Below are 23,310 nucleotides of genomic sequence, written 5' to 3'. Positions count from 1 at the left end.
CCAAAACACTGTAAATCTTTATAAAACACTTATGGGCTTTAATTAAACAAAAATTAGAATAGCATTAATGTTTATGATGCATGGTGTACGAGTTCTTTTTTACTTTTAATGATTCCAATAAAGTTCTACAAAAAACAGACACTGACTACCGACAGATGCACAATATAGTTTTGTTGTTTGTTTGGAGTTTTCAATCACCATTTCAAGTTTCAATCTATAATAATCTTTCAATTATTTACTTGTGGGTTTTTTTCTGCAGCAAATTTTGAAACTCTAATTTAAAATGCATGATTTAAAAATAATTAAATTGATTTTCATGATTCAAAATTGCATTTCAATAAATAAAAGTTCTACATGAACTGAAGACTTCAATGATTGTTACAAAAATATACACCTGCTAAAAAAAACCCCTCAACCTATTCCCAGTACGTGTATATGTTCTTTTCTTGAAACACTCCTCGTCAAAATTGCTCGCAATCTTTCATGCTTACATAACATGAAATGCAATTCTCATTATAGACCTTGTTCATGAGGTAGCCATTTTTGATCATGTTCCCTGAATGCATTCTATAAATTGTAAACTGTTGAATGAGATGGTGCCAGACTATGTGTTCCACGCTTCACTTTCAATTTTCTTTTTTAAATTTGGGCTTAAAACATGTTTAATCACAAATTTCAAATTATTGATCAGAGCACACTGGTATGAATTTGAAATGAACTTTACTTCATTGCTTTCATTGGCAAGCTCCAAAAATGAAAGATTTCACCTCGCTTTCAATTTAATATGGCCGACTCGTGAACAATGCCTATATGACATGGTTGTGCCTCAACATGTAAGGGGGAGATTCACAATTAAACAGGCGGGTTCTTCTGTGTTAACCGCATAAACCGTGCGGTACCGCACGGTAAACCTTTAGGTTTTTCGGGGTTGGACGTAAATGCATACCAACAATGCATTCATGAATATTCTCCTCCAGTGCAGGGTCAACTTCAGCTCAGTCCACCCAGGTTATTGCGAACAAAAGAAGCAGGTTAATTGGGACACTTTGGTGCACAAAAGGCTTCATCAATAGTCGACCCTGTATAATTAGGGGATTACAGGATTAGTGGTCACGCTTGTGAGGTTTTGTGACTAAAAAGCACCATATTTGCAACTACATAGAGATGAGTTCAATTACATTTGGAATTGAATGGTTTTTATTCATATTCTGTTGCAGCCATACGCCGAATTGCTGGAATATTTATGAATTTGGTAAATTTGGTAAACTTGAAGCAGTACAATATTTAAAAAAAAATATTCAGCTCATTTTGTAAAGATGGACGGCCAACAATAGCTAAAAATGAAACAATAATTCACTTTTCTTGAAAATAAAGCCAGATGCCGCGACAAAAGGTGCCGTAACAACAGGCGCCGTCATTTCACAGGATACGTGACACTTTAATATTGGAATAAGTTATTTGATACTTATCTGGTTCTTCTTTATTTATGTTAATGTTTGCACATTAAAGTAATGATTAAATGGAGTTTTGTCTCAAAGTTAAAAAATTCAAATACTATTCCAAAGGCTGAGTCACTGGGCGGGGAATCTTAGAGCCTTTATTTCAATGACAATGAATAGAAAACTATCCGCTGATTAATGTGAATTAGAAGAGAGAAAAATATACCTGTACATTTAGTGTCAACATATCAAGTCAAGCTTTCACCCTCAATTGATCGGTAGATTCCATTCAAATTCAACGCCTTCGAAGTCACTGTGGGCACTGGGGGATTAGCAGGAGATTAGGCCTTGCAGAGGGGCTCTATTGTTAGCACTGCTGGCCTGCCAGGCGCTTGTGAAGACACGCGGTTGTGGGCTTTGACTCGTAAATTTAGCTCTTTAAAACGAAACCTTGCGGTACCGCATAACCCGTGCGGTACCGCGAGGTTCCATCTCCCAGAAACGCCTGTTTAATTGTGCATCTGCTCCTAACCACTTTGAAGTCAGGTTGAAGCAGTTGTTTCTTACTCTCCTTCAAGAAATCTCAAACCCAATGTCTAGAATTACAGAAGGTATAGAAGGTAAAAAGCAGGGCAAAAAAAGATATTTTATTCATGAGTTGTCCCCTGGAAATTCAACAGCCATTATCATTCCACAAGTTCATCATCTGAGCAAACAAGTCCAGTTTCTTGTTCATCAAGGCATTCCTCCTGGCTAGTTGCTGGCTTGACAGTCTTACCACTTGGTGCCTCCCCTGGAAAGAGAAGAGCCAATTCCCCTTCATCCAGGCCGTTCTTTAAAACGACATAGTCCAGTCGCTTCCTGTAGTCTTCGATGTCGGCCATGAACGTCGGGATCTTCAGGTTCGGAGAGTTGAGGTCCACCAAGGTCTTGAGATGTTCTACATCCTCCAGGGCCACTTTGCCCAGCTTGTACAGGCTGTGGAAGTCGACGGAATGGCGGTAGCGCAAGACGCGAAAGGCGCCTGCTAGGTAGACTTGGTCCTTGTTGAAACAACCTGTGGAGAGATACAATGTACAACAGGTGATTACGTTTTCAAAAAGAAAATAGGAGGGGGACAAACAGGCATCACAGATTCTGAAGAACAGAGTTGCGGTTTCTGTTGAAGCAAGTCAGTTTATAAAAGTGGGTATTTATAAAGCACACGTATCCACCAGGACTGGTGCTCAAGGCGCTACATCATTATTACCCCTGCTCATTGGGCCCATGAAACATTCCAAATACCATTTCAGCTCCCTGGGGAGTATACAGCTCGATGCAGCCTGTTAGCGCAAGAAGCTAATTCTATCACAATAACCATCTCTGCCCTAGTACCCATTTACTCCTGGATGGAGAGAAATAATGAGTGACAAAGTGCCTTGCCAAAGGGCACACGCACCATGACCCCGGGCTGGACTCGAAACCACAACCTACAGCTTTACCCGCCGACCACGAATCCAGTGCCCTTAACCACGGGGCCACGGCACTCCACATAAGCTCTGGAAAGCACCCTGGGCAATGAGTTCCACATGGATGTCATCGTGTGGGGAACAAAAATCCATTTACATGGTATACTTTTTTGTACCCCTGGGGATAGCTCGGCTCACAGCAAGACGAGGCCCGACCAGATATCTTTGAAATAAAGTGCCAAAGGAAGATCTACAGATCTCCTTGAAACAGCATGCGACAAACAAGAGTATCCGGGCCAAAACCAACCCCAGCTCACAAAGGTTTAGGAACAGGAGACTCCAGTTGTTTGGACACGCCCAACATTCTATTAAAAACACAATTCAAAGGAGCCTTTCAACTGGAATCCACTCCATGAAAAGCGAAAGACTGGAAGACCAAAGACAACATGGAGGTCCACGATGCAGCAAGACCTCGCTCGTCTCGACATCCGATTGCCAGTGGAAGAGGCTGCAGTTGCTGCTCAAGACCACAAGACCTGGGACTTTCTCTCACGTCAAGCAGCAGGTGCAGAAATGCATGAAGCCGACCAGGAAATAATTAGTAAGCATGTGGTGAGACTGCAAGCTCAGCCTCACATTGAAACATCTTGGCAAAACTGTTAACAATCACATGCTCAGTCGGCGTCGCGGGCATATCACAAGTCAATTCACAAGTCAGGATGCAAATGACAGGGGCTGGACGGTGACAAAGGAAGGCTGTTATCACATTTCAGTTGAATAGCTTGTGAATTGAATTGAGACTGGATGACTTGTGATGGACTTGTGGTGACTTGCGATGGACTTGTGGTGACTTGTGATGGACTTGTGGTGACTTGTGATGGACTTGTGGTGACTTGTGGTGACTTGTGATGGACTTGTGATGGACTTGTGGTGGACTTGTAATGGACTTGTGGTGACTTGTGATGGACTTGTGGTGACTTGTGTTAGACTTGTGGTGACTTGTGGTGACTTGTGATGGACTTGTGGTGACTCGTGATGGACTTGTGGTGACTTGTGATGGACTTGTGTGGTGACTTGTGATGAACTTGTGGTGACTTGTGATGGACTTGTGGTGACTTGTGATGGACTTGTGGTGACTTGTGATGGACTTGTGGTGACTTGTGATGGACTTGTGATGACTTGTGATGGACTTGTGGTGACTTGTGATGGACTTGTGATGACTTGTGATGGACTTGTGGTGACTTGTGATTGACCGGATTACAACACTGATAAGTATGATTCCAACTTGGAAAGTGTAAGGATAAAAGGGTTATACAGAGGATGGTATGTGTTTTTAGGGATATTCATATTACCCAAGAGTTTCTGACCTGGTTGAGAGGTGTCCGTCTGTCCTCGTTTGGCTCTCAAGCAGTAGTCCCACCGGACCTCCGGATCCTCAATGTAGGTCCCCAGGTCCCGAAACAGATCCGCGAAGGACAGCCTGGAAGCCATGTAGGTGGTGTAGTACAGCATTGCTGAGCGCCACAGGAAGGGTTCCTTTCTGAGTAAGACGCTGTGGATGCTTGCGATGCCCTCTTCAGTCGGGTTGAGAGAGCTGAGGCCGTGCTGCTTGCGGCCTTTTGGCGTGCTCCACGGGTGCTCGCGATTGTTGGCGCTCCGTATGTAATGAGTTCCTAAAAAAAAAAAAGAGAAGGAATAAGCTATGTTAAAGGTTAAGTGGAGCATGTATGTAGCCTTCAATATGTAAAAGATTGCCATTATAAGATGGAATTTAAAGATTGCCATCAGTCTAGGACAGGTATGAATAGTAAATTAACATGTGGTGTCAGTGCAGTTGCATGTCTACAACGGTTCCCAAACCTATAAATGAGACTGACTTTGAAGCTCAACTTTGCTGTTTGCATGGAATGTACGACACAACGACTCTTTAGCTTTGGTATGTGTTTTTAAGTGGCTAAATTTTTCCACTTTAATATAACTAGTGCAGGGCCAGTCGAAAATGTGCGTGTTCGGAAGGGGCAGTTGAGAACTGCAGCTCGTGCAAATAACGCACATTATTCAATGATGTGAACGCACACTCGCAAGTTAAACGCACAAAAATGTCGTCACCCCCCGGCACTGATATTTACCCCTACTGGACAATATGATATCGCCCTACAACTGTAGGGCGTAGTTGTAGGGCGATACCATATTGTATTAGAGTTGCTCAGTCGACCGCCTACATACAGTGCAGTGATGGTTGCTCAGTTGACTACAAAATGCATGTGCCCGTGCATGTCACTCATGTACGAAGACGTGGTGTGCAGTGCTATCGCCCTACAATGTGCCCGTCCTTTTTTCCATTGTTGCGTCATATTAAGCACGCGAGCTCTTGCTCAAACATGACGTAAACAATTGAAAAGAACATCAGTGCGCGGAGTTCTAGGCTATATTCTGGCGCGCTAGGCCTCAGAAAATACTGCTTTTTTGCAGCTTTTTCGACAACCGCTGGTCCAAACCACTTCAAACTTGGCACTGCACATTCTGCTGTCTCGAGCAATATACCCGCAGATTTTCAACTTCATACGGTGCCCGGTTCTGGAGATAATCGGCGGACAGACAGACAGACAGACAGAGATTCCTTGAATTGTAGTATAGATAATAATAATAATTACAAAGCATTTGTAAGGCGCACAGTATCTGACAATCCGCTCCTTTCACAAGTACCCCTTCACCAGCAAAGAAAGCACAGTTGGGGGTGACCGACCGACGCCATCTTGCCCGACTGCAATTTTGCCGCGACGTGCAGCCTACCACTGCACTGCGTGTACATAGTACAAATCCCCTGGTGTACGTGCGTCACACACAAGGAACGATGCGCGTCAAACCAGCTAAATGTCCTGCCCATGAGACATCATTGCTAGGTAAAAGGGCGCCCTCTTTCGTTGGGTCACGAAGCCCATAATAGTCATTCAAAGGCGCCGGATTCAAAGCTGAAACATGCTTCAACCATTTTGCTCCTATACGGTAGTTAGCACAACATTCCCACTGACCATTAAGCAGCACCATGACACTGGCTCCCGGACATTGAATCTTTCAAGCCTACGTTCCATTCCCTTGGGTTTTTATGTATTAATTCTTCAAGCCTTACCTATTTCATGTCTGAGCAGCCCGTCCGACCACTGGGACTTGAGCGCATTGGGTCTGGCGTTGAGCGTCGCTCGTCCGTTTGTCCTACTCATCACCGCACGGGCTACCAGGCTGTCGCTCAGGTTCAGGGCCACCTTGTTGGTAAGGCCTTCCTGGGCCAGGTACTGCTGGAACATGGCTGTGAACTGGGATACGGAGATTGGCTTGCCACCTGTCGTGGCCTCAAAACGTTTATAGGTCTTGAACTTCAGCAGGGTGGCTTGAAAGACTTGGATGGCCTAGTTTGAGGAAGGAAAAGTAAATGTTAAATAAGTTGTTGTACTGCTGGGTTTTAATATCCTTACAGGAAATGGGTTGGCTGAGGTAACTTCAATCAGCAACATTTGTTGGTGGGGATGCCAGTAACTGATAATGTGGGGTGTCCCTTTATATTTCCGCACTAACCCTAACCACCCCAACTCCAACAAAATCCATCCCCCCATTTTGGTGGATTTTGGGGGACTTGGTCCGGCTAGAAGGCCTGGCATGACTCTGATGGGGTGTGAAGGACTTGGGCCTAATGGCCTCAAGCAGTGCTAGGGGTATCCGATTGATTTTGCCTAGCTTCCTGTACCGCTATTGCGATAAAAGCCATGTGTAGCAAGTCCATGAATGTCAACCAGTGCGTCAGTGGTGGATTCCATTACGTCATGTACAGTTTTGTATTGGACGCACAGTGATTGATGGATTTCAATGGACTAGGTCCAGTTCTAAGGTGTTAGGGCTAATGTGAATATCCCTTTATATTTCCGCACCAATGTGAATATTTTTTGCTGTGCAAATGATAAATTAAAATTATCAGCACTGCAATGGTTGCATGATCTCTGGTCTTGGAAACTTTCTGTAAGACAAAGTCATAATGCTAGAACTTCAACTGAATCAACGTTAACAAAAAATGTTGATCTAGTTTGTTGTTCCTTGAATTTCAGCAAGGTTAGGGTAGCCTTTACTTTTTCGACTACTGAGGGAGTAGGGGTAGGGTTAAGGGAGGCGGTCAGGTTGGGGAACGATTGAACACTCAGGAGAGTTTTTACACACCGGCTGAATCAACTTGTCGGTTGCCTTGTTGTATCTCTCCAGAACGCCTGCTGAGGGCGGACTTCGGTAACTGAACTGTGGATTATAGTCAAAGCTGCTCTCAAAGAATTTCTGCTTCTCGTGTTCCACATTGTCCGGCGTTATCGCCGCAAGGATTGGGACAGCTCTCGGTTTCTTCGCCGGCTTACTTGACAACTTCTGTCCCTGATCTCCATGCTTAGAAGTCGAGTCGGTTTTTGGTTTCCGTCGAGTTGGTTGGTTCTTGGCGCCGGCACTTTGGGAAGAGTTGTGGGAGATTTTACGGCAAGGTTTGGTTGGCTGTGAACGGCTGTGCGTACTACTGGAAAGAATCGGCAGTTTGATGTCTTGGGAAGCTGAACGTGAAGAACTTGACAGGGTTTGATCGCTTAAATTAGGTCTCTGTGCTGTGGCTGGTTCCCTGTGATTGCGGTCGATGCTACCTGATGACTGACTGTGGCGGCTTGAGACCGAGGACTTCCTGATGTTGGGGTCTTTAGGAGCAAGAACAGTTCCCCAGGCCATCTTCCTGTCTCTTTTACTGACTGTTCTTTGTCTGAGAGGCACCACACTAATCTGTTCTTGGATTACCTGTTGTGTTGAAAGACAAAAATACTTACCCCTTTAGTCATTTTACATTGTTTAGACATACATACATGTATCTGTTAAACCTACACTTCACTTTAATCTGCCAAAATCTAGCACATGGTTTTGTTTTATTTTGATTAATTCAGGACCCCACAGCAAAGGCTATTCCTTTTTCAACATTTTATGAAATTCTTCACAAATTCTGGTTTTTATTTTTAAATGTTCATACAGGCCTAGGCCTCTATCTCCCCCAAATAAAAAAAAATGTTCAATGTTGATACACATTTACAGAGCAGTGAGTCAGTGTTTTGTACAGAAATTTTCGTTACGGATTACAGGATTTTAATGCCACCTCTTCACAGTGTGAGGATCAGTTTTGAAAATTTGAAGTACAGTCATTTTCCTAGTTCCGGATAGCAAACATCATTCAGGCTGCTTTCGGCTCAACTACTCCATGAATTCAAGTGACATTGGTTTAAAAGTTTAACTTGAGTGATGGAGATACTACAAAATAGTTTTCAAAATTTAAGCTTTTTTTATTGTGACTTTACGACGTCAAAAGTACCGATGCCACTTTTCCTAGTTCCGGATCGGTTCAATCAGTTCCGAATCGATCAAAAACTGATTCGCGCGAAAAAAAAATCACGCGAGAAAATCAAGTTTTCAGCCAGAACCACCCCAAATCAAGCACATTTTCTGATAAAGTATTATTTAATTTTCCAAAAATAGTTAATTGAAGAGAATTCCAGCAAATTTCCAAAAGAGAATTAACATAAATAATGTTGAAACTTTTGTCTGCAGCGCAACGGCACGAACTCACGCACGGACTGAAAACCTTGCACACGGCACAGAATACGTCACACAAAATCGATTAACGCGCGTGTAGTTGGGTCGTAAGTGCACGCGCGATCCGTAACTAGGCAAAAGCATACGGTCATTCGTTTGCAAATTTTCAAATATTAGAGACGCTACAACTTATTTTGATTGAACAAACATTCGATGGAAGAGTTTATACGATTACGATTGTAGTGAATGAAAAAAATATTCGAAACCACACGGTACGAGAGATATACCTAGGTGAAAATTTATCGTCGATTCGCAGCTGCCGTGATTTTCTTTAAACCGTCCAAACATGTTGAAGTGCGAGTCGGAAATCTGGCCAAAATTCCTTTTCTAAGGATTTTATCGAAAACGATCTTTGGGTATCAAGAAGCTTACATATTCCTTTTCAAAATGCACTCCGTCAGAATTTGTTTTATTGGAGACTAATCCAAACGAGGTAGGTTTTTATTTGAAGCGATCCGGAACAAGGAAAAATCCGGAACTAGGAAAACGACTGTATTTAGTTGGCCCTATAATATATTAAAATAATTAAATAAGGCAAAACTTTGTTGATTATTTTATAAAAAATAAAACACACCAGTCTTGTACAAAAACTACAGGTTACCAACTACAGGTTACCAACTCCAGATATTAGGCTAGCTTTCTTTTTCTTTGCATGTAACATACCATGGGCACTTGCCGCAGTAAAACCTCATCCTCTTCTTCATCACCGTGACCTAGGACCAGACCTAGGCCGCCTGGAGATTCGGGCGGCTGTCCGTTGCTAGGGCCTCGCGTCCGATCTTGCCGATGCCGAAGGCGAAGCTTCTTTCCACGCCCCATTTTTCTCCAAATTACATAGGAAAGTCGCGGCTGAAGAACCCCACGAATTCGAGAGGTATAGACCTACTGTAGCATATCATCCATTGCACGAAATGAGGTGAAATTCTCGGAGAATTTGGTCAGAAAGACGTTCCTTCGTAGTCGTCGTACAATGTTTTTGTTTATACCAAATCTGCGCTAGCGCCCTCTGCAGGGCTAGTTTTTCACCTTTCATTTACATACAGCGGTACTTGAACACCGCCCTCTATCGGTTATAAACGTCAACTACACGTTGTTATAAGCCACCTGATCCTAAAATGAGCTTATGTTTAGAATTTCTAATTCCAAAGCCTTTCTCATCTAATTCAAGTGCAGTAGTTTCCCCCTCTTTTTATACAAAAAAAATGACAGAAACGAATTCATGATCGGAATATATTTCAGCCGCATTTGCTTTGCAGAGAACTTAGTTTCTGATAATTAAATTAAACATCATAACATTGACACTGAGAATTTCAGAGATCTGGCTCCAAAAAGAGTTGAACAGGACTTAAATTCAGGTTTTTCAGGAGTTCCGATATATTTCTTCAAGTGAAACTGCTATTTAGAATGCTACATAAACACAATCAATCAAAAACAAAAAAAGTTTAAATTAAAAATCAGTATACTCCCCGATTAAAAGTTTTACAGCTTAACAGCTAGTTTATTCATTTTAAAGTCAAATCATGATACAAAACAACCGACCACCCGTAATCTATTGTGACTACAACTAGTACAAAGACTTTTTCATTGACTTTGAAAATGTGGACCTTTTGGAATGCCTCATCTGGAGCATTCCATGTCTAGTACGTGGCTATAAAGTTTGCAACAAGAAATACAAGTTTTCCCAGCTCAAGCTCAAAATGGAAGCTTTTCCTGAGTAAGTGTGAATACGTCTACACATATCACTGTTCAAAAGTTGTGCTAAATATTGCAGGAAAACTTAGGCCAACTTTAAAGGTAATATTGAGGGTGAGTGAAAAACGAAAGCGACCTGGAATAATGATTTTTCCCCCACGGTAAAAAGCAATCAAATTTGATTCCATTCATCTGAAAAGAGAAAGAATATAATCCATGCTATCAAAATCTATGCATGTTTTACAAAGTAAAAAAAGAACCTATTTTCATAGTTTTCCATGGAATGTCATTTCTGAGTTAGAATTACAGATTACACGTACACACACAGGCATTCAAATACAAATGAGATTTTAATCATTTTGAGTTGAGACTCTGAAACATTATTATAACTGTCAGACTGTTTGTTTTGAGAAACAACCGAGTCAACTCTTTCTTTTTGTCTTTTTAAAAAATATTGATGGTGATTTTCAAGTTTTCGTTCATTCATGGAGGTGGGAAAACATCCGTGTTTCATTAGGCCGACTATCGTTGGAAATGATACAAAAATCGACCTTTCTTGAAAATGACAGCACATCATGATGAGAAGCCGTGATTTATAACAGGATGCTTGCAACTATTGTTCGCTTACTGTCAAGTGAGATTCTTCATAATAATTTGATATTTTTTTATACCAATGTTGTATACTATCTTTGAAGAGAATATACAACATTTGCAAACATTGAAAAACAAAACCAACAAATTTTTACGAAATACCTTACTAGGATGTTGGTAAATGACAGTCTAAAGCATCCTGTAAAATTATGGCACCTGGTGTGAAGTCATTTTCAAGAAAAGTGGTATTTTGTATAAATTTCCAACGGTGGTTGGCCGACCACCGTTGGAAAAACCTAACTATTTTTCAACTACTGCTCCAAATTTACCATTTTTTTTTCCAGTCCAAATTGTGTTTGCTATTGGTTACATGTTCATGAATGGGTGCAGGCCAGCTAGACTGGTTCCCTTACCTTACAATTTTCTGGCATCTATAAATTGATCCATTTCATCTTTAGTGGAGTCAGGGAACCAGACTACTTAAACATTTTTGTTTTTCTTGGTTTTTCCAGCATTTTCCCTCAAATAGTTCATTTCTGAAAATTATGGCACAAGCCAATCATGTACATTCCCTAATAAGCATAGAGGCCAAAATGGTTGAAGGGATTTTTTTTCCTCAAAGGATAGGGTGTTCATTAATATAAATTACTACAGTCAGTTCTGTAAAGTAGATCGACAGTGGCTCCATATTTAGAACCAAGTTGTGCGCTTAGTAGTATTATGGAATAGGGAACGTTCAAATTCCTGAGAGGCAGATTGAAAAAAATATACAACTCTCACTCTTAATTTATTTTTACAAATTTGAATGCTGACATTTTAACCTGATGTTCATTTGAAAGCTGAAGTTTGAAAAACCATAAAACAAAAAGAAAGAAATAACTTTTTATTTACTTAAAGGTTACCATACATTAACGCTTACCATACAAATCCAAATGAATGTACATTTTCAAGTTATTTTAGTATTTGAATACAACCTGAATATACAATGTAGAATAAGCCATTTGCGAGTAACCTATACCCTTTGGGATTTACATTTCAATAACATCTGGTACACTGACTTGCTCAGAATGCTTGGCACATTTTAACTTTGAATTCTCCAGACCAAAGACACTGTTGCTAATCACATGATTCGGGGCAAGCTCTTGCAGTTACGTAAGAGACGCTCAGCATCAATACATCGCTCACAATGGGTGAGAATGGCACAAAGACACCAGACCATGCCAGAGCTGGGTGTTGCTAGCATAAGGCTTGCCCCGAATCACGTGATGTAGTAACAGTCTCTTTAGTCGGGAGAATGCAAAGTTAAAATGTGCAAAGCATTGGATTAAGTCAGCGTTCCAGATTTTATTCAAATTTAACTCGCAAATGGCTTATTAGGAATATAAAAGAGAAAAATACTGCAAGTTAACTTGCGCGATCCCCCTGGTATGCTGACAGTATTGATACAGTACATATAAGTTAGTATGCACACTTTTCAGTGTCAACCAACATCAACAATGACCTCATTTGACCCCTAGATGACATTTGACCTGAAATGTCTTCAGTCATCTTAAATCCCCCTATCCAAAGATTATTGTCAGCAAAATTGGTTGAGAGTGAAATCTGACTTTTCATGACGGCACTTTTCAGTTTACCTTACCCAAGAAAACCAATGACCTTATTTGACCCCTAGAAGACCTTTGACCACAAATGTCTCAAGTCATCTTAAGTCCCCCTACCCAAAGATTATTGTCACCAAGTTTGGTTGAGATTGAAGTCTGACTTTTCATATGACAGTACTAAACAGTTAACCTAATCAAAATGTAACACACGGACTGACACACACACATGTTTACGTTACATACCAAGTGTGGACATTTCATTGCTTCCGTGTAGTTAAGAAAAACCAGTGAAAAAACTCATTTTTCTCAAACTGTGAAAACTCTTTCAACCCATTTTTTTTTCTATGATCTTCATTCTGCCACAGATAAACCTAACCCCAAAATGCCTCTAAACCTGTTTTCCAGAAATGGGGAAACGACGTCACCTCTACCTGGTTTATGTGGACCTCTTTTGTTAGGAAGTCCACACAGTGAATGTAATGCCTACCCATAATGACACACGTAACGACACACAGACACACAGAAGGAATACACTATCACATATCCCTCTTTCTGGCTTATGCCAAAGGAATTAAAAAAAGAGAAACATGCATAGTGTATTTCTGAAGAGGAAAATCATACATTTTGAAACAAAAGATTCCAATTTAGAACTGCAAAACGCTAAAGAATGGATGTTTGAGTTTGGCCACGCCTTTCAGATCAAGTAACTCGATGAGGACTAAACATTCCACCACCCTGCCCTCCATTTTGCTGATAAGCTCCACGGCCGCACTCATGGTGCCTGCAAAGAAAAATAATAGGAAAAGCTGAGAAACTAAAACTTACCAGTGACATGTAGGAGGGTAAGGCCAAAAAAAAAGTCTCCGGTTTCTGGTATGGAGCTTGTCCAAAAAGTGGTGCGGCGATGCGGCTTTTCTTTTTTTTTTACCCGACTTTTTTGCTTCAAATGTCGACTGATGACTGCAAATGGTGCCCGACTAAACTTAGAGCAAATATATGGGAGTCCAGAGAGGCCACATAAAGCTTATTCTCGATCAAAACCCCATCTAAAAACACGTTAAAATTGTGCAGCAGCAGGATTCCAGTCAAACCAGTGAGTTTGGCGGTTTTGAGACATCATCTTTCATTGAATTTTTTTTTTTCATTTTGCCGACGCGCATGGCTACGGCGACACGCGCGCATACCAGAAACCGGAGACTTTTTTTTTTTGGCCTAACCAGTGACAAGTAGGAGGGTAAAGACAACCGTTTATTATTTACTAGATCAGACCAGAGAATTCTATTGAAGGTTTAAAGTGTTTTCTTCAACATTTCTGAGTTCTGTCCTTGGATGATATAACTATTCTGATTGGTCAAAAGCATAGAGCTACATTAAATTACTAGAGCGCTAACTCGATGTACAAAGTAATGCCTGATGGGCGCATCCATGCTTGTGCACAAACCTATGGAAAACTCGTAATTTTGTACGGCTTTTGTACGGCTATTTGCATATCTGCGTTTGTATTCCATACCCGTGCATCATCGAAGCCGATACGCCCAAAACCGAAATGCACGATCAGCAAATGAGCGTTTCAGTTTGCTCTACGCAAACAGCGCAACGTATGCGCGTCCCTCCGCTGCAGATGCTTTTCGCCGTGACGTTTTTTGAACCGTCATGACGCGCTTAAGTTGTTTGCGTATGTTCTACTTGCGCTTTGCATTTAGAGTACACTTTTAAAATTCAATCCATCTATTTTGACTGTGTTCTACAAACACGCACATAAATTCAAAATGTCTGCGCCCAGAGCGGCTTCAAAGCATCTCCGCGCGCAAGAATGAGGAGTTAGCGCTCTAGTAATTTAATATAGCTCTATGGTCAAAAGCCACTGGATAGGCTTTTAAAGGGTTCATGACATGAATTTTACTTGGGAAATATTTTGTGTAACTCTTAAACGTATGAAAACTTGTTGACATCCTTTTTGGTTAATCTTACTGAAATGCGCACCTCTTTAAACAAGTTTTTCTCAGTTCATGATTTTCCTTACAAATTCCCAACGCTTGACTAGGTTTAGGACATTACTTATACTTAGTGACACAGTCAGACAGTCAGTCAGTCGGTCAGTCGATCGGGGAGTCGGTCGGTCGGTCGGGGAGTCAGTGGGTCAGGGACTCAGTCAGGCAGAGGACAGGCAATAGGCTGACTCTTTGGATCCAGTTAAACTGACAACATGGTTGGGACTTATTAACCAGTTCACGCTGGGATTACTTTGACAAGAACGGAACGAGGCGCGGGATTACTTTTCAATCGACCTCAAGCCAGGCGGGTTGAAGCCATCACCCTCGGGCAGGACATTCATATTTCCGGACCCACTCGCTGAGAGCGGGTCACTGACAGATATTTTCAGCCTCGCTCGTTGCGTGTTTATCCGTCATCCGTTCTGAATACCGCAAAACCTTTGCGTGTATACACGGCCTCCAGTGTGAGCTGGTTAAAGGGGTGACCCCAAAAATGAAAACTACAATGCCTACCTCCCGTGGCTATCAGGTCGTCGACTATAACCACTTTCTGACCTGGTTTGATAGCCTCTGCCTGGGCCTCCATAATGTCCTGCAAAACAAAATGGTACGCTCAGGTTATCCTTCTCCTCTGGAACTATGTGCCGGTGTCATTCACACTTACCCCCCGGCTGGTCAGGGTGATTGCTGATTGGCTGTCAAGCCATACTTGCAAAAATTATGCACATGTCAACTACTCAGCTCACACATTTTGAATAAACACAGTGCGTAACACATTGGTAAGTTATGAAATTATCTAAACAAAATCTAAATCAAGTCTTGGACTAAAGACTTCCCCCAAACCCTTTCATGACAGCAACACGAACAGTCAGCCTACCGTGCCGTATTCCAGGAGGTACGATGCCTGTACACACTTGCCAGGCAGTTTGCCCTTTTTCCTGATTGGAACAAAGGAGCAGCCTAGCTGGACAGACATCATGGGTCCGAACAGGAAGCCTCGGGCCTCCAGACCTATAAGGACACAAATAATGATTCAAAACTTGACTTACAGGCGGCGTCCGAATTACTTGACTACAGCTTACAATTGACCTATCGCGGTAGAATCCCGCTAGAATCGCGTCAGTGCAGCTGGTGAAATATTGTCCAATTACATGATATACAAATGGACGCGGAACGCGCAAAATTTGAGACAAAGGAAAGATTTCCATATAAGAAGTTCACTCAACACCCTGTGTACAAACCCTATGAGATTGGACTGAAAAATTCTAAGTGTTTTCTAAGAAAATGCTTGTATATTCTCACTGCTCAAATTGACTTTGATGACATGAAATTGCTATCTGGGGGCTTGTTAGTCCATACAGAGGAAAATTAGTGAACTTCTTATATGGAAATCTTTCCGAGACAAACAAAACTTAGGGTACGAAAATTCCATAGGGTTGTCTAAGGGGCGTGGCTAACTCGCAAATGGGGATATGTCAATTACACGTGCATATATGGAAAAGGCTGAAGCCACTTCTACGTGATCCATAGTTTTTACAATTTTGTTAAATTTATTCACAAATATTAACCATAACCTTCCTAAATCCTCCAAAATGCTCTGTGCAAAATTGAGGATTTGGAGGAGTGAGGCCTATATGGCAAAATTGTGCAGCTGATTTTGGAGGATGCACTGTGTCAAGGTCTGGGGTCGGACCTTGTTTTGTTTAAGCTCAAGCTGTGCATAAAGTTAGGACTAGATTATACTTGAAATCCTCCGCACTGCTCCAGAATGTCACTGGCTCTGCCTTGAGGATTTTGCAGGATTGAGGCAGTGGTCATCCCTCCAAGGACCGCATTCAAGAAAAAAACAGATGATTTTGGAGGATTGAGGCTGTATGCAATTTTAAATGGAGGCAGTTGGAGGATTTTGCAGAATTGAGATTGAATCCAAACGTTAAAGCTCTGAATATGAAGATGATTTAACTATTTCAGTTGTATATTCTACCCTAGAAGGATTCTCATTTATTAGGCCTACATTTGATAAAAAAAATCCTCACCTACAATTACATCGACAGAGCCAATTTTATCCTTGATATGCTCAACCATGAGGGAGACAGCATCTGAAAGCACCGCTGGATCCTTAAACAATGGAAAGATGTCCCTGTGGAACCAAATAGGGGAAAAAAGCCTTAAACAGTTTTAGGCAAAACGGATATTGACAAGATACTGATGTTGCTCAGATGAAACTATGTGTCCCAAACTCCACATAACATTTTGTAGGAGGAAATCACAATTTTTTTCTAAAACGATGAATTTCATATAGGCCCCTATTCCATTTTGATAGCATTGTATTTTTAAAAGTATTTTTAAAAGTCTTGTAAACAAAAGATAGTGGATATTTTGCCGGAGGTAATGACGGCAAACTAACGTTTACTAAAGGTTTGCTGACGGCAATCCATATCAACAGAGGGCGCTGTACTCTTTAAGATAGGGCTGAATTATAAGATGTATTAAATTCCCACCAAAAGTTGTGTAGCACGTTTGGTGTAGTGGTTAAGCAAAGGCTCTAGTAAGCGGGATGACTCGGGTTTGATTCCGACCGCAGCACATTTTTAATTTTTTTTTCTCATCCCCAAATAAATAAGAATATTCTTCTTTTATTATTTTAACATTTTTTTGCAGAGTATTACATTTTCTTTTTCAGATTTGTGGCGCTGGAGGATTTTTTTTAAAAGGGAAATAAAGTCCGATATTATAAAATGGTCTGAATCCCATCTTGTGAATACGAGGTTACAACGATAATTTTGGCATGGAGCCAGACTAAAATTTACAAAAAGTACAAAAAACCAGTAACTGCGCATGTTCAGTGCATATCCGGCAAACTAACGTTTACTAAAGGTTTGCCGTCTCCGGCAAAATATACACTGCCTAAACAAAACTACTCCAATTCCCATGGAAATCCAATGGAAATCAGATATATCACAGCTCTGTTGGCGAAAGCCCCACTTGTGTGGCCTCGGTATTGCTGCGCTGTACGTTCGGCCACACGTCTGGTTTTCCAATCTACTGAGGAGTTTAATCCAAAACCGGCGCACCTATTTTTTTTACATACCACTGCATACGGTTGTATTCTATGATGTCTCATCTTTTGCCCTCCGGGTAGATTAGGTAATCTTTCTTCAAATTTTTCGAGAAATTTAGACATTTTCCTGGAGTCCTTATGTGCCAGGGTCAGACTAAACTAGATTGGGAAACCGGACGTGTGGCCTAACGTACAGCGCAGCAATATGGAGGCCACACATGTGGGCTATGTTGGCGATTGTGTAGAACTGAACGGTCCCCTTAAGTTTTGGACAAATCAGACTCATTCAGAGTCAAGGATTGTTTTTTAGGGAATTGTGTAGTTTAGGACCCTCTTCCCATAATGAGAACGAAGACATTTTATGTTTTGGGGCTTACTAGTACCTAAACATTTGGCGTCGGGACAAATACAATGAAATAGGTCACTAAGAATACCATTTTAAATAGGCAGTGGATATTTTGCCGGAGACGGCAAACCTTCAGTAAACGTTAGTTTGCTGGATATGCACTGAACATGCGCAGTTACTGTTTTTTTGTACTTAAACATTTTCCGGTGACAAATTCTAGTCTGGCTCCATGCCAATATTATCGTTGTAACCTCGTATTTACAAGATGGGATTCAGACCATTTTATAATTTCGGACTTTATTTCCCTTTTACAAAAAATCCTCCAGAGCCACAAATCTGAAAAAGAAAATGTAATACTCTGCAATAAAATGTTTGAGACATGTTAAAATAATAAAAAAAGAATATTCTTATTTATTTGGGGATGGGAAAAAAAACCTTAAAAATGTGGCGGAGATCGGGATCGAACCCGAGTCATCCCGCTCACCAGAGCTTTTGCTTAACCACTACACCAAACGTGCTACATACACAGCTTTTGGTGGGAATTTAATACATCTTATAATTCAGTCCTATCTTAAAGAGTACAGCGCCCTCTGTTGATTGATATGGATTGCCGCCGGCAAACCTTTAGTAAACGTTAGTTTGCCGTCATTACCTCCGGCAAAATATCCACTATCTTACAGTAGAAAATAGGCCTAGTAAGTTGTATTCTAGTAGCACAGGGCTATATTTTTATCATTTTTGTACCACTTTTTGTTCAAAAACAAATAATCTCGCAAACCTGAACAAAACTCCCGGCTTGGGGAAATCTTGGATTGCAGTGATGGCACCCTTCACGCGCGATATCCTCGTATTTTCATCACCCATGGCGAAAGAGCTGGTCCAATTTGTACAGGAGAATTTGACAACTTCGCTATAACTACCTAACTAACTGCAGGCACACAGATGCAGCCCAGCTAGCTAGCTAGCTCGAAATTTTTCTCGACATCAGCTGTTCCTATCTCGTGCGGAACATACTTGCCACTAGAGGGCGGTATACTGGGTTGAATAGTATACTTGTGCATCTGCCAAGCTAGGTTGATGAGTTTTGGGTCATTCATTACATTATTGAGAATTTGATTTCATCGAATTTCGTATGAAAAATACCACTTCTTTTTTGTGTAAACCAGTCCTTTTATTTTTTTTAAATAAATTAGTCCTTTTATTTTTTTGGGGTCATTTCTGTTTTAGCCTCTGAAGAAGAATTTGCTAAGTTCGCAACGTCAGGCCACATTAATTTTTAGATTTTTTTTTTTTGTGTGTTATCTTTTGACAAAAAAAAGGTGAAAACTCTATATCAATATCTACACGTCCAAAAAATCACCGTGGCTACAATGAAAACCATTCAATCACATCACCATCTTCACGTTGAAAAACAAAATACATCTTAAGATAACAATAAGAAAACGACCGGAAAAGTCCTGAAATGAAAGTATACAATAATACCGTTTTCGTTCACATAGGCCTACAAGTAAATAGCAAATCTTCCCTTGCACTAGTCTCGGTTTTGTTTCTGTGCCAAATATGGGTATGGTCATTCTTTTCAGTTCGATACAGATGCAGAGGTTAAAATTACGGCATGATTTTATAGGTAAAAAAGAGAAACCTAATAAATGCTGTGACAGGTAGGCCTACAGCAAGCGTATAGGAAGTTTGAAGTTACAACGTTCTAAGAGGGAAAATCTATCGAAATATATCCAATATTGGTTGGGTTTGGTTCAGTTTGTTTTGAATATGTTTTGTTTTGCAAACGATGATGTACAAACTCCACAACCTTTGTATACTCGTTCAGTTATGACGTAAGGAGACGTGCAAGTTACTAGCTGTAAAACTAAGGCTAAATTTAGGGCAAAAATCAATATTATATCGATATACTGATGGCAATCAATAAATCGACTAGCCATGCTCTCAAATGTCTCTCATAAGGAGTTTTGGCAGTCAGATGTCGAAATTATAGCAAGACTGGTCCATTATCTTGTTATTTTGGCCGGCGTCAATGCTGATGTCATTCAGTTGACAGATCTTCTCTCCGCGGCTGACCTGTCGCAGATTGAAGGAGCGGCATCGAGGCTCATCCCGGCACGCCGAACCACACGCGATGACACCCTTGGTGGTGGAGAACTCCTTGATGACGTGACCGGTCAGGCATTGGGATGTGAGGCGGCCATCAGCGTCGGTCTTCAGGCAGAATGTCGACGGGGCAGCGAACTTATTGACACCAACTGGGTCGACAGTAGACTCGGTATCGACTGGGTCGACAGTAGATTTGGTATAGACTGGGTTGACAGTAGACTCGGTATCGACTGGGTTGACAGTAGACTCGGTATCAACCGGGTTGACAGTAGACTCGGTATCTACTAGGTTGACAGTAGACTTGGTCTCGACTGGGTCGACAGTATACTCGGTGTCGAATGGATTGACAGTAGACTCGGTGTCGACTGGGTTGACAGTAGTTTCGGTATCGACTGAGTTGACGGTAGACTCGGTATCGACTGGGTCGACAGTAGACGCAGTATCGACTGGGTTGACAGTAGACTCGGTATCTACTAGGTTGACGGTATACTTGGTCTCGACTGGGTCGACAGTAGATTTGGTATCGACTGGGTTGACAGTAGATTGGGTATCGAGTTCACAAATAGCGTAAAAGATATGCGCACACGGGAAATCAAGCCAGATGTGGTCGTACATTTTCCAACATGCGCAATGGTCAGTGTAATCTCTTGGACAACCATAACACCAGTTAGTGTTCTCACACGGAGTACCATCGGAATGAACCCACTCGCCCGATGGTGTCATGGAGCAGTCGATCCACAAATGGTTATTGGCTCCAACCTCTCCATTGACCATGTCATAGATGAAATCTTGCTCGCTCTCTGAACCAGGGACCCACAAACCGCCTCCTATGCCAGTGCAGGTAAGTTTAGCTTCTGCCCACTCCATCAGTTCGTTTGTCAGACAGTAGCCCGTACCACTAAACCACTCCCAGTCAGGACAGAATGCATCTGCTCCAACACAGGCGAGAACGATCACAAATGCCATCAAAGGCGCCATTTTTCAGCTTTTGCAAGAATAACGTCGTCAATAATCAACTATACTCGGTTCGAGACTGTGTCTTATGTCCTCTCGAGCCACGGCTGCGTTTGAACAATGACTGTCACAGTAGACACGAAAAATTTCGTCTATGACGATCGAGTTGAAATGGAGAAATTCATCAGAACGCGTCAAAGACGTTCAGGTTATTGTGCGCCTTCAATGTGACTGATATCGCCACAATTTTCTCCAACAGACACGATACCTGCCCGTTCAATTTCATACGCAGACATCTTGAGACGCGATGGCCGTAAAATTGCAAAAGGTAGAGTTGGTTGTAAAACAAATTAAAATAAAATAATAATCGATAAAGTAATTTCACTGTAAGAGAACTGCGCGGTCTGGGCGTGCAACTAACAATAAAAAATGAATGGCTGATTTCATTTTGTGGAGAAAAAATGATGGAGTCCTTATATTGTCACTGTTGACAGGGCTAGCCTGTTGTCTCTGTAAGAAAAGAAACTGCGCTAGAAATATTAGTCAAGGATGTTTCGCTTTAATATAAGAACCAGAATGAATAGAATCAAGCAACCAATCAGAATGGGCGAGGTGGCCATTGATGCCGAGTATATAGCTATCTGTTAATAATGACGTCAATGGAGAAGGGCGGGGCAGCGGGGTAGAAGGGGGTGTTGATGATTCCCAAGTTAAAATAAAATGCTATCAAGACATCATCAATGTACTTTATAATGTACAGTTTAACTTCTTTTCTCATGATTAGTTTTCCTTCAGAATGTGCTAGACGAATATTTTATCCTCGAGGCCAAATTTTCCAATCAAACTGATGCCACATACGTTATGAAAATTATTTGAACGTCCGAATATTTACGACAAAAAAAAATGTTTGTGCAACGCTTTTAATTTTCCTCTATCATTTAGAAGAAGACGGAGATGACGTCATATCATCCATGGGCGTCGCCAGGATTTTTTTCTAGAGGGGGGGGGGGGGGCAAAACATATTTTTCCCAAAACATTCTTGTGTTTCTCAACAAATTCTCGATTTATAAGTATTAGAGGGGGGCAGGGACATTTTGCCCCCCCCCCACAACTCATTAAATTTACACCACTATGACCTCGCGCCTCTTTTGTTTGTTTGTTGTTTTTTTTGCTTTCTGGGGGGGGGGGGGGGGGGGGCAAGCGCCCCCCTTGTCCCCCCTTCGCGACGCCCATGATATCATCTAATGCGCGCAGACGCGGTTCTACGGGGGGGGGGGGGGAGGGTGGCGCAAGGGTGGCTTTAACCCACCCCCCCAAAAAAAAAAATTAGGTCTAGCCCCCCCCCCCCCCCAAAAAAAAAATTCTATTAAAAAAATAGCAGTAGCAACATGTTTAGGTGACGTCACATGCGATCTGTCTCTCCTAAAAAAAAATAGTCGTGAGAAGGGGCATTTGTACACTATTATAATGCATGATTGTAAGATTTTATCAGCGCTCCCCATTGAAAATATGGTACAAGTACCCCCACCCCCTATTGATTTTCGGAGGCCTAAGCCGTTTGGAGAAAATAACCTAGCAACGTTTCAGTTCGCCTCCCTGCAAAAAATTCTGGATCCGTCCCTGCTAGCCCCCTCCCCCCCCCCCCCTAACATATAGGCTCTAGAACCGCGCCTGAATGCGCGTCCTCGGCAAAAAACAATGATAATCGAAATCATTAAATAAAAAAAATAATTATTATAAAAAAACCCGAATAACTAACTAACTAAACAATCAGTCAAAGTATCTAAAATGTTCAGTGACTAAAGACACAATTTTTTTTGCTAAAACTTCACAATGTTTAAAACATACACTCCTGATATATATACACGCGAGGATATTTTAAATACTACAGCTATACAGGGTGAGTAAAAAAACAAACCGAAACCCAAATGTCGGGACCATTGTTTAAGTGAAGTTCTAAATGTAGCACTTTCAAAATCTAGGATATAAAAGCTCAATTCATAAGCTTTCTTTTAGGACAATAATCATTCAAATCACTTATGTACTTATCAAGTTATGGAGTTTTCAACACAACCACCGTTTTAAAGTTCTGTCCACGGATTACAAAACGGTAAGTGTTCTTTCAGCAAAACGAAAACAAATCACATAGGGATACGTGTGAATTGTTGTCGTTTTGCTGAAAGAACGCACACCTTTTGTGTGATCCGTGGACAGAACTTTAAAACGGTGGTTGTGTTTAAAATTCCATAACTTGAAAAGTACTCAAGTGATTCGAATGAATCTTGTACTAAAAGAAAGCTTATGAATTGGGCTTTTATACCCTAGATTTTGAAAGTGCTACATGCAGAACTTCGCTAAAACAATAGTCCCGATATTTTGGTTTCATGTTTTTTACTCACCCTGTATACTCCCTTTTA

At 41.4% G+C, this 23,310-nt stretch overlaps 2 protein-coding genes across 2 annotated transcripts; both read right to left on the bottom strand.

The window, feature by feature from the left end:
• Positions 1-17: 17 nt before the first annotated feature.
• LOC119739461 (uncharacterized protein KIAA0895-like) lies at positions 18-9,564 on the bottom strand. The gene is made up of 5 exons (XM_038214425.1): positions 9,209-9,564; positions 7,094-7,702; positions 6,018-6,294; positions 4,255-4,560; positions 18-2,496 (listed from the first exon to the last, which is right to left on the bottom strand). The coding sequence occupies exons 1-5, from the start codon at positions 9,362-9,364 to the stop codon at positions 2,126-2,128; spliced, it is 1,719 nt and encodes a 572-aa protein (XP_038070353.1). The 5' UTR covers positions 9,365-9,564; the 3' UTR covers positions 18-2,125.
• Positions 9,565-12,877: 3,313 nt separating this feature from the next.
• On the bottom strand, positions 12,878-18,779 carry LOC119739459 (adenine phosphoribosyltransferase-like). The gene is made up of 5 exons (XM_038214422.1): positions 18,609-18,779; positions 16,460-16,563; positions 15,301-15,434; positions 14,937-15,015; positions 12,878-13,210 (listed from the first exon to the last, which is right to left on the bottom strand). Exons 1-5 carry the CDS (start codon positions 18,692-18,694, stop codon positions 13,074-13,076), a joined length of 540 nt encoding a protein of 179 aa, XP_038070350.1. The 5' UTR covers positions 18,695-18,779; the 3' UTR covers positions 12,878-13,073.
• Positions 18,780-23,310: the final 4,531 nt, after the last annotated feature.

Source organism: Patiria miniata, unplaced genomic scaffold (genome assembly GCF_015706575.1).
Source record: "Patiria miniata isolate m_02_andy unplaced genomic scaffold, ASM1570657v1 HiC_scaffold_30, whole genome shotgun sequence".
NCBI lineage: Eukaryota > Metazoa > Echinodermata > Asteroidea > Valvatida > Asterinidae > Patiria > Patiria miniata.
The sequence above is the reverse complement of the archived record's forward strand: the minus strand, read 5'-3'. Positions and strand labels throughout refer to the sequence as shown.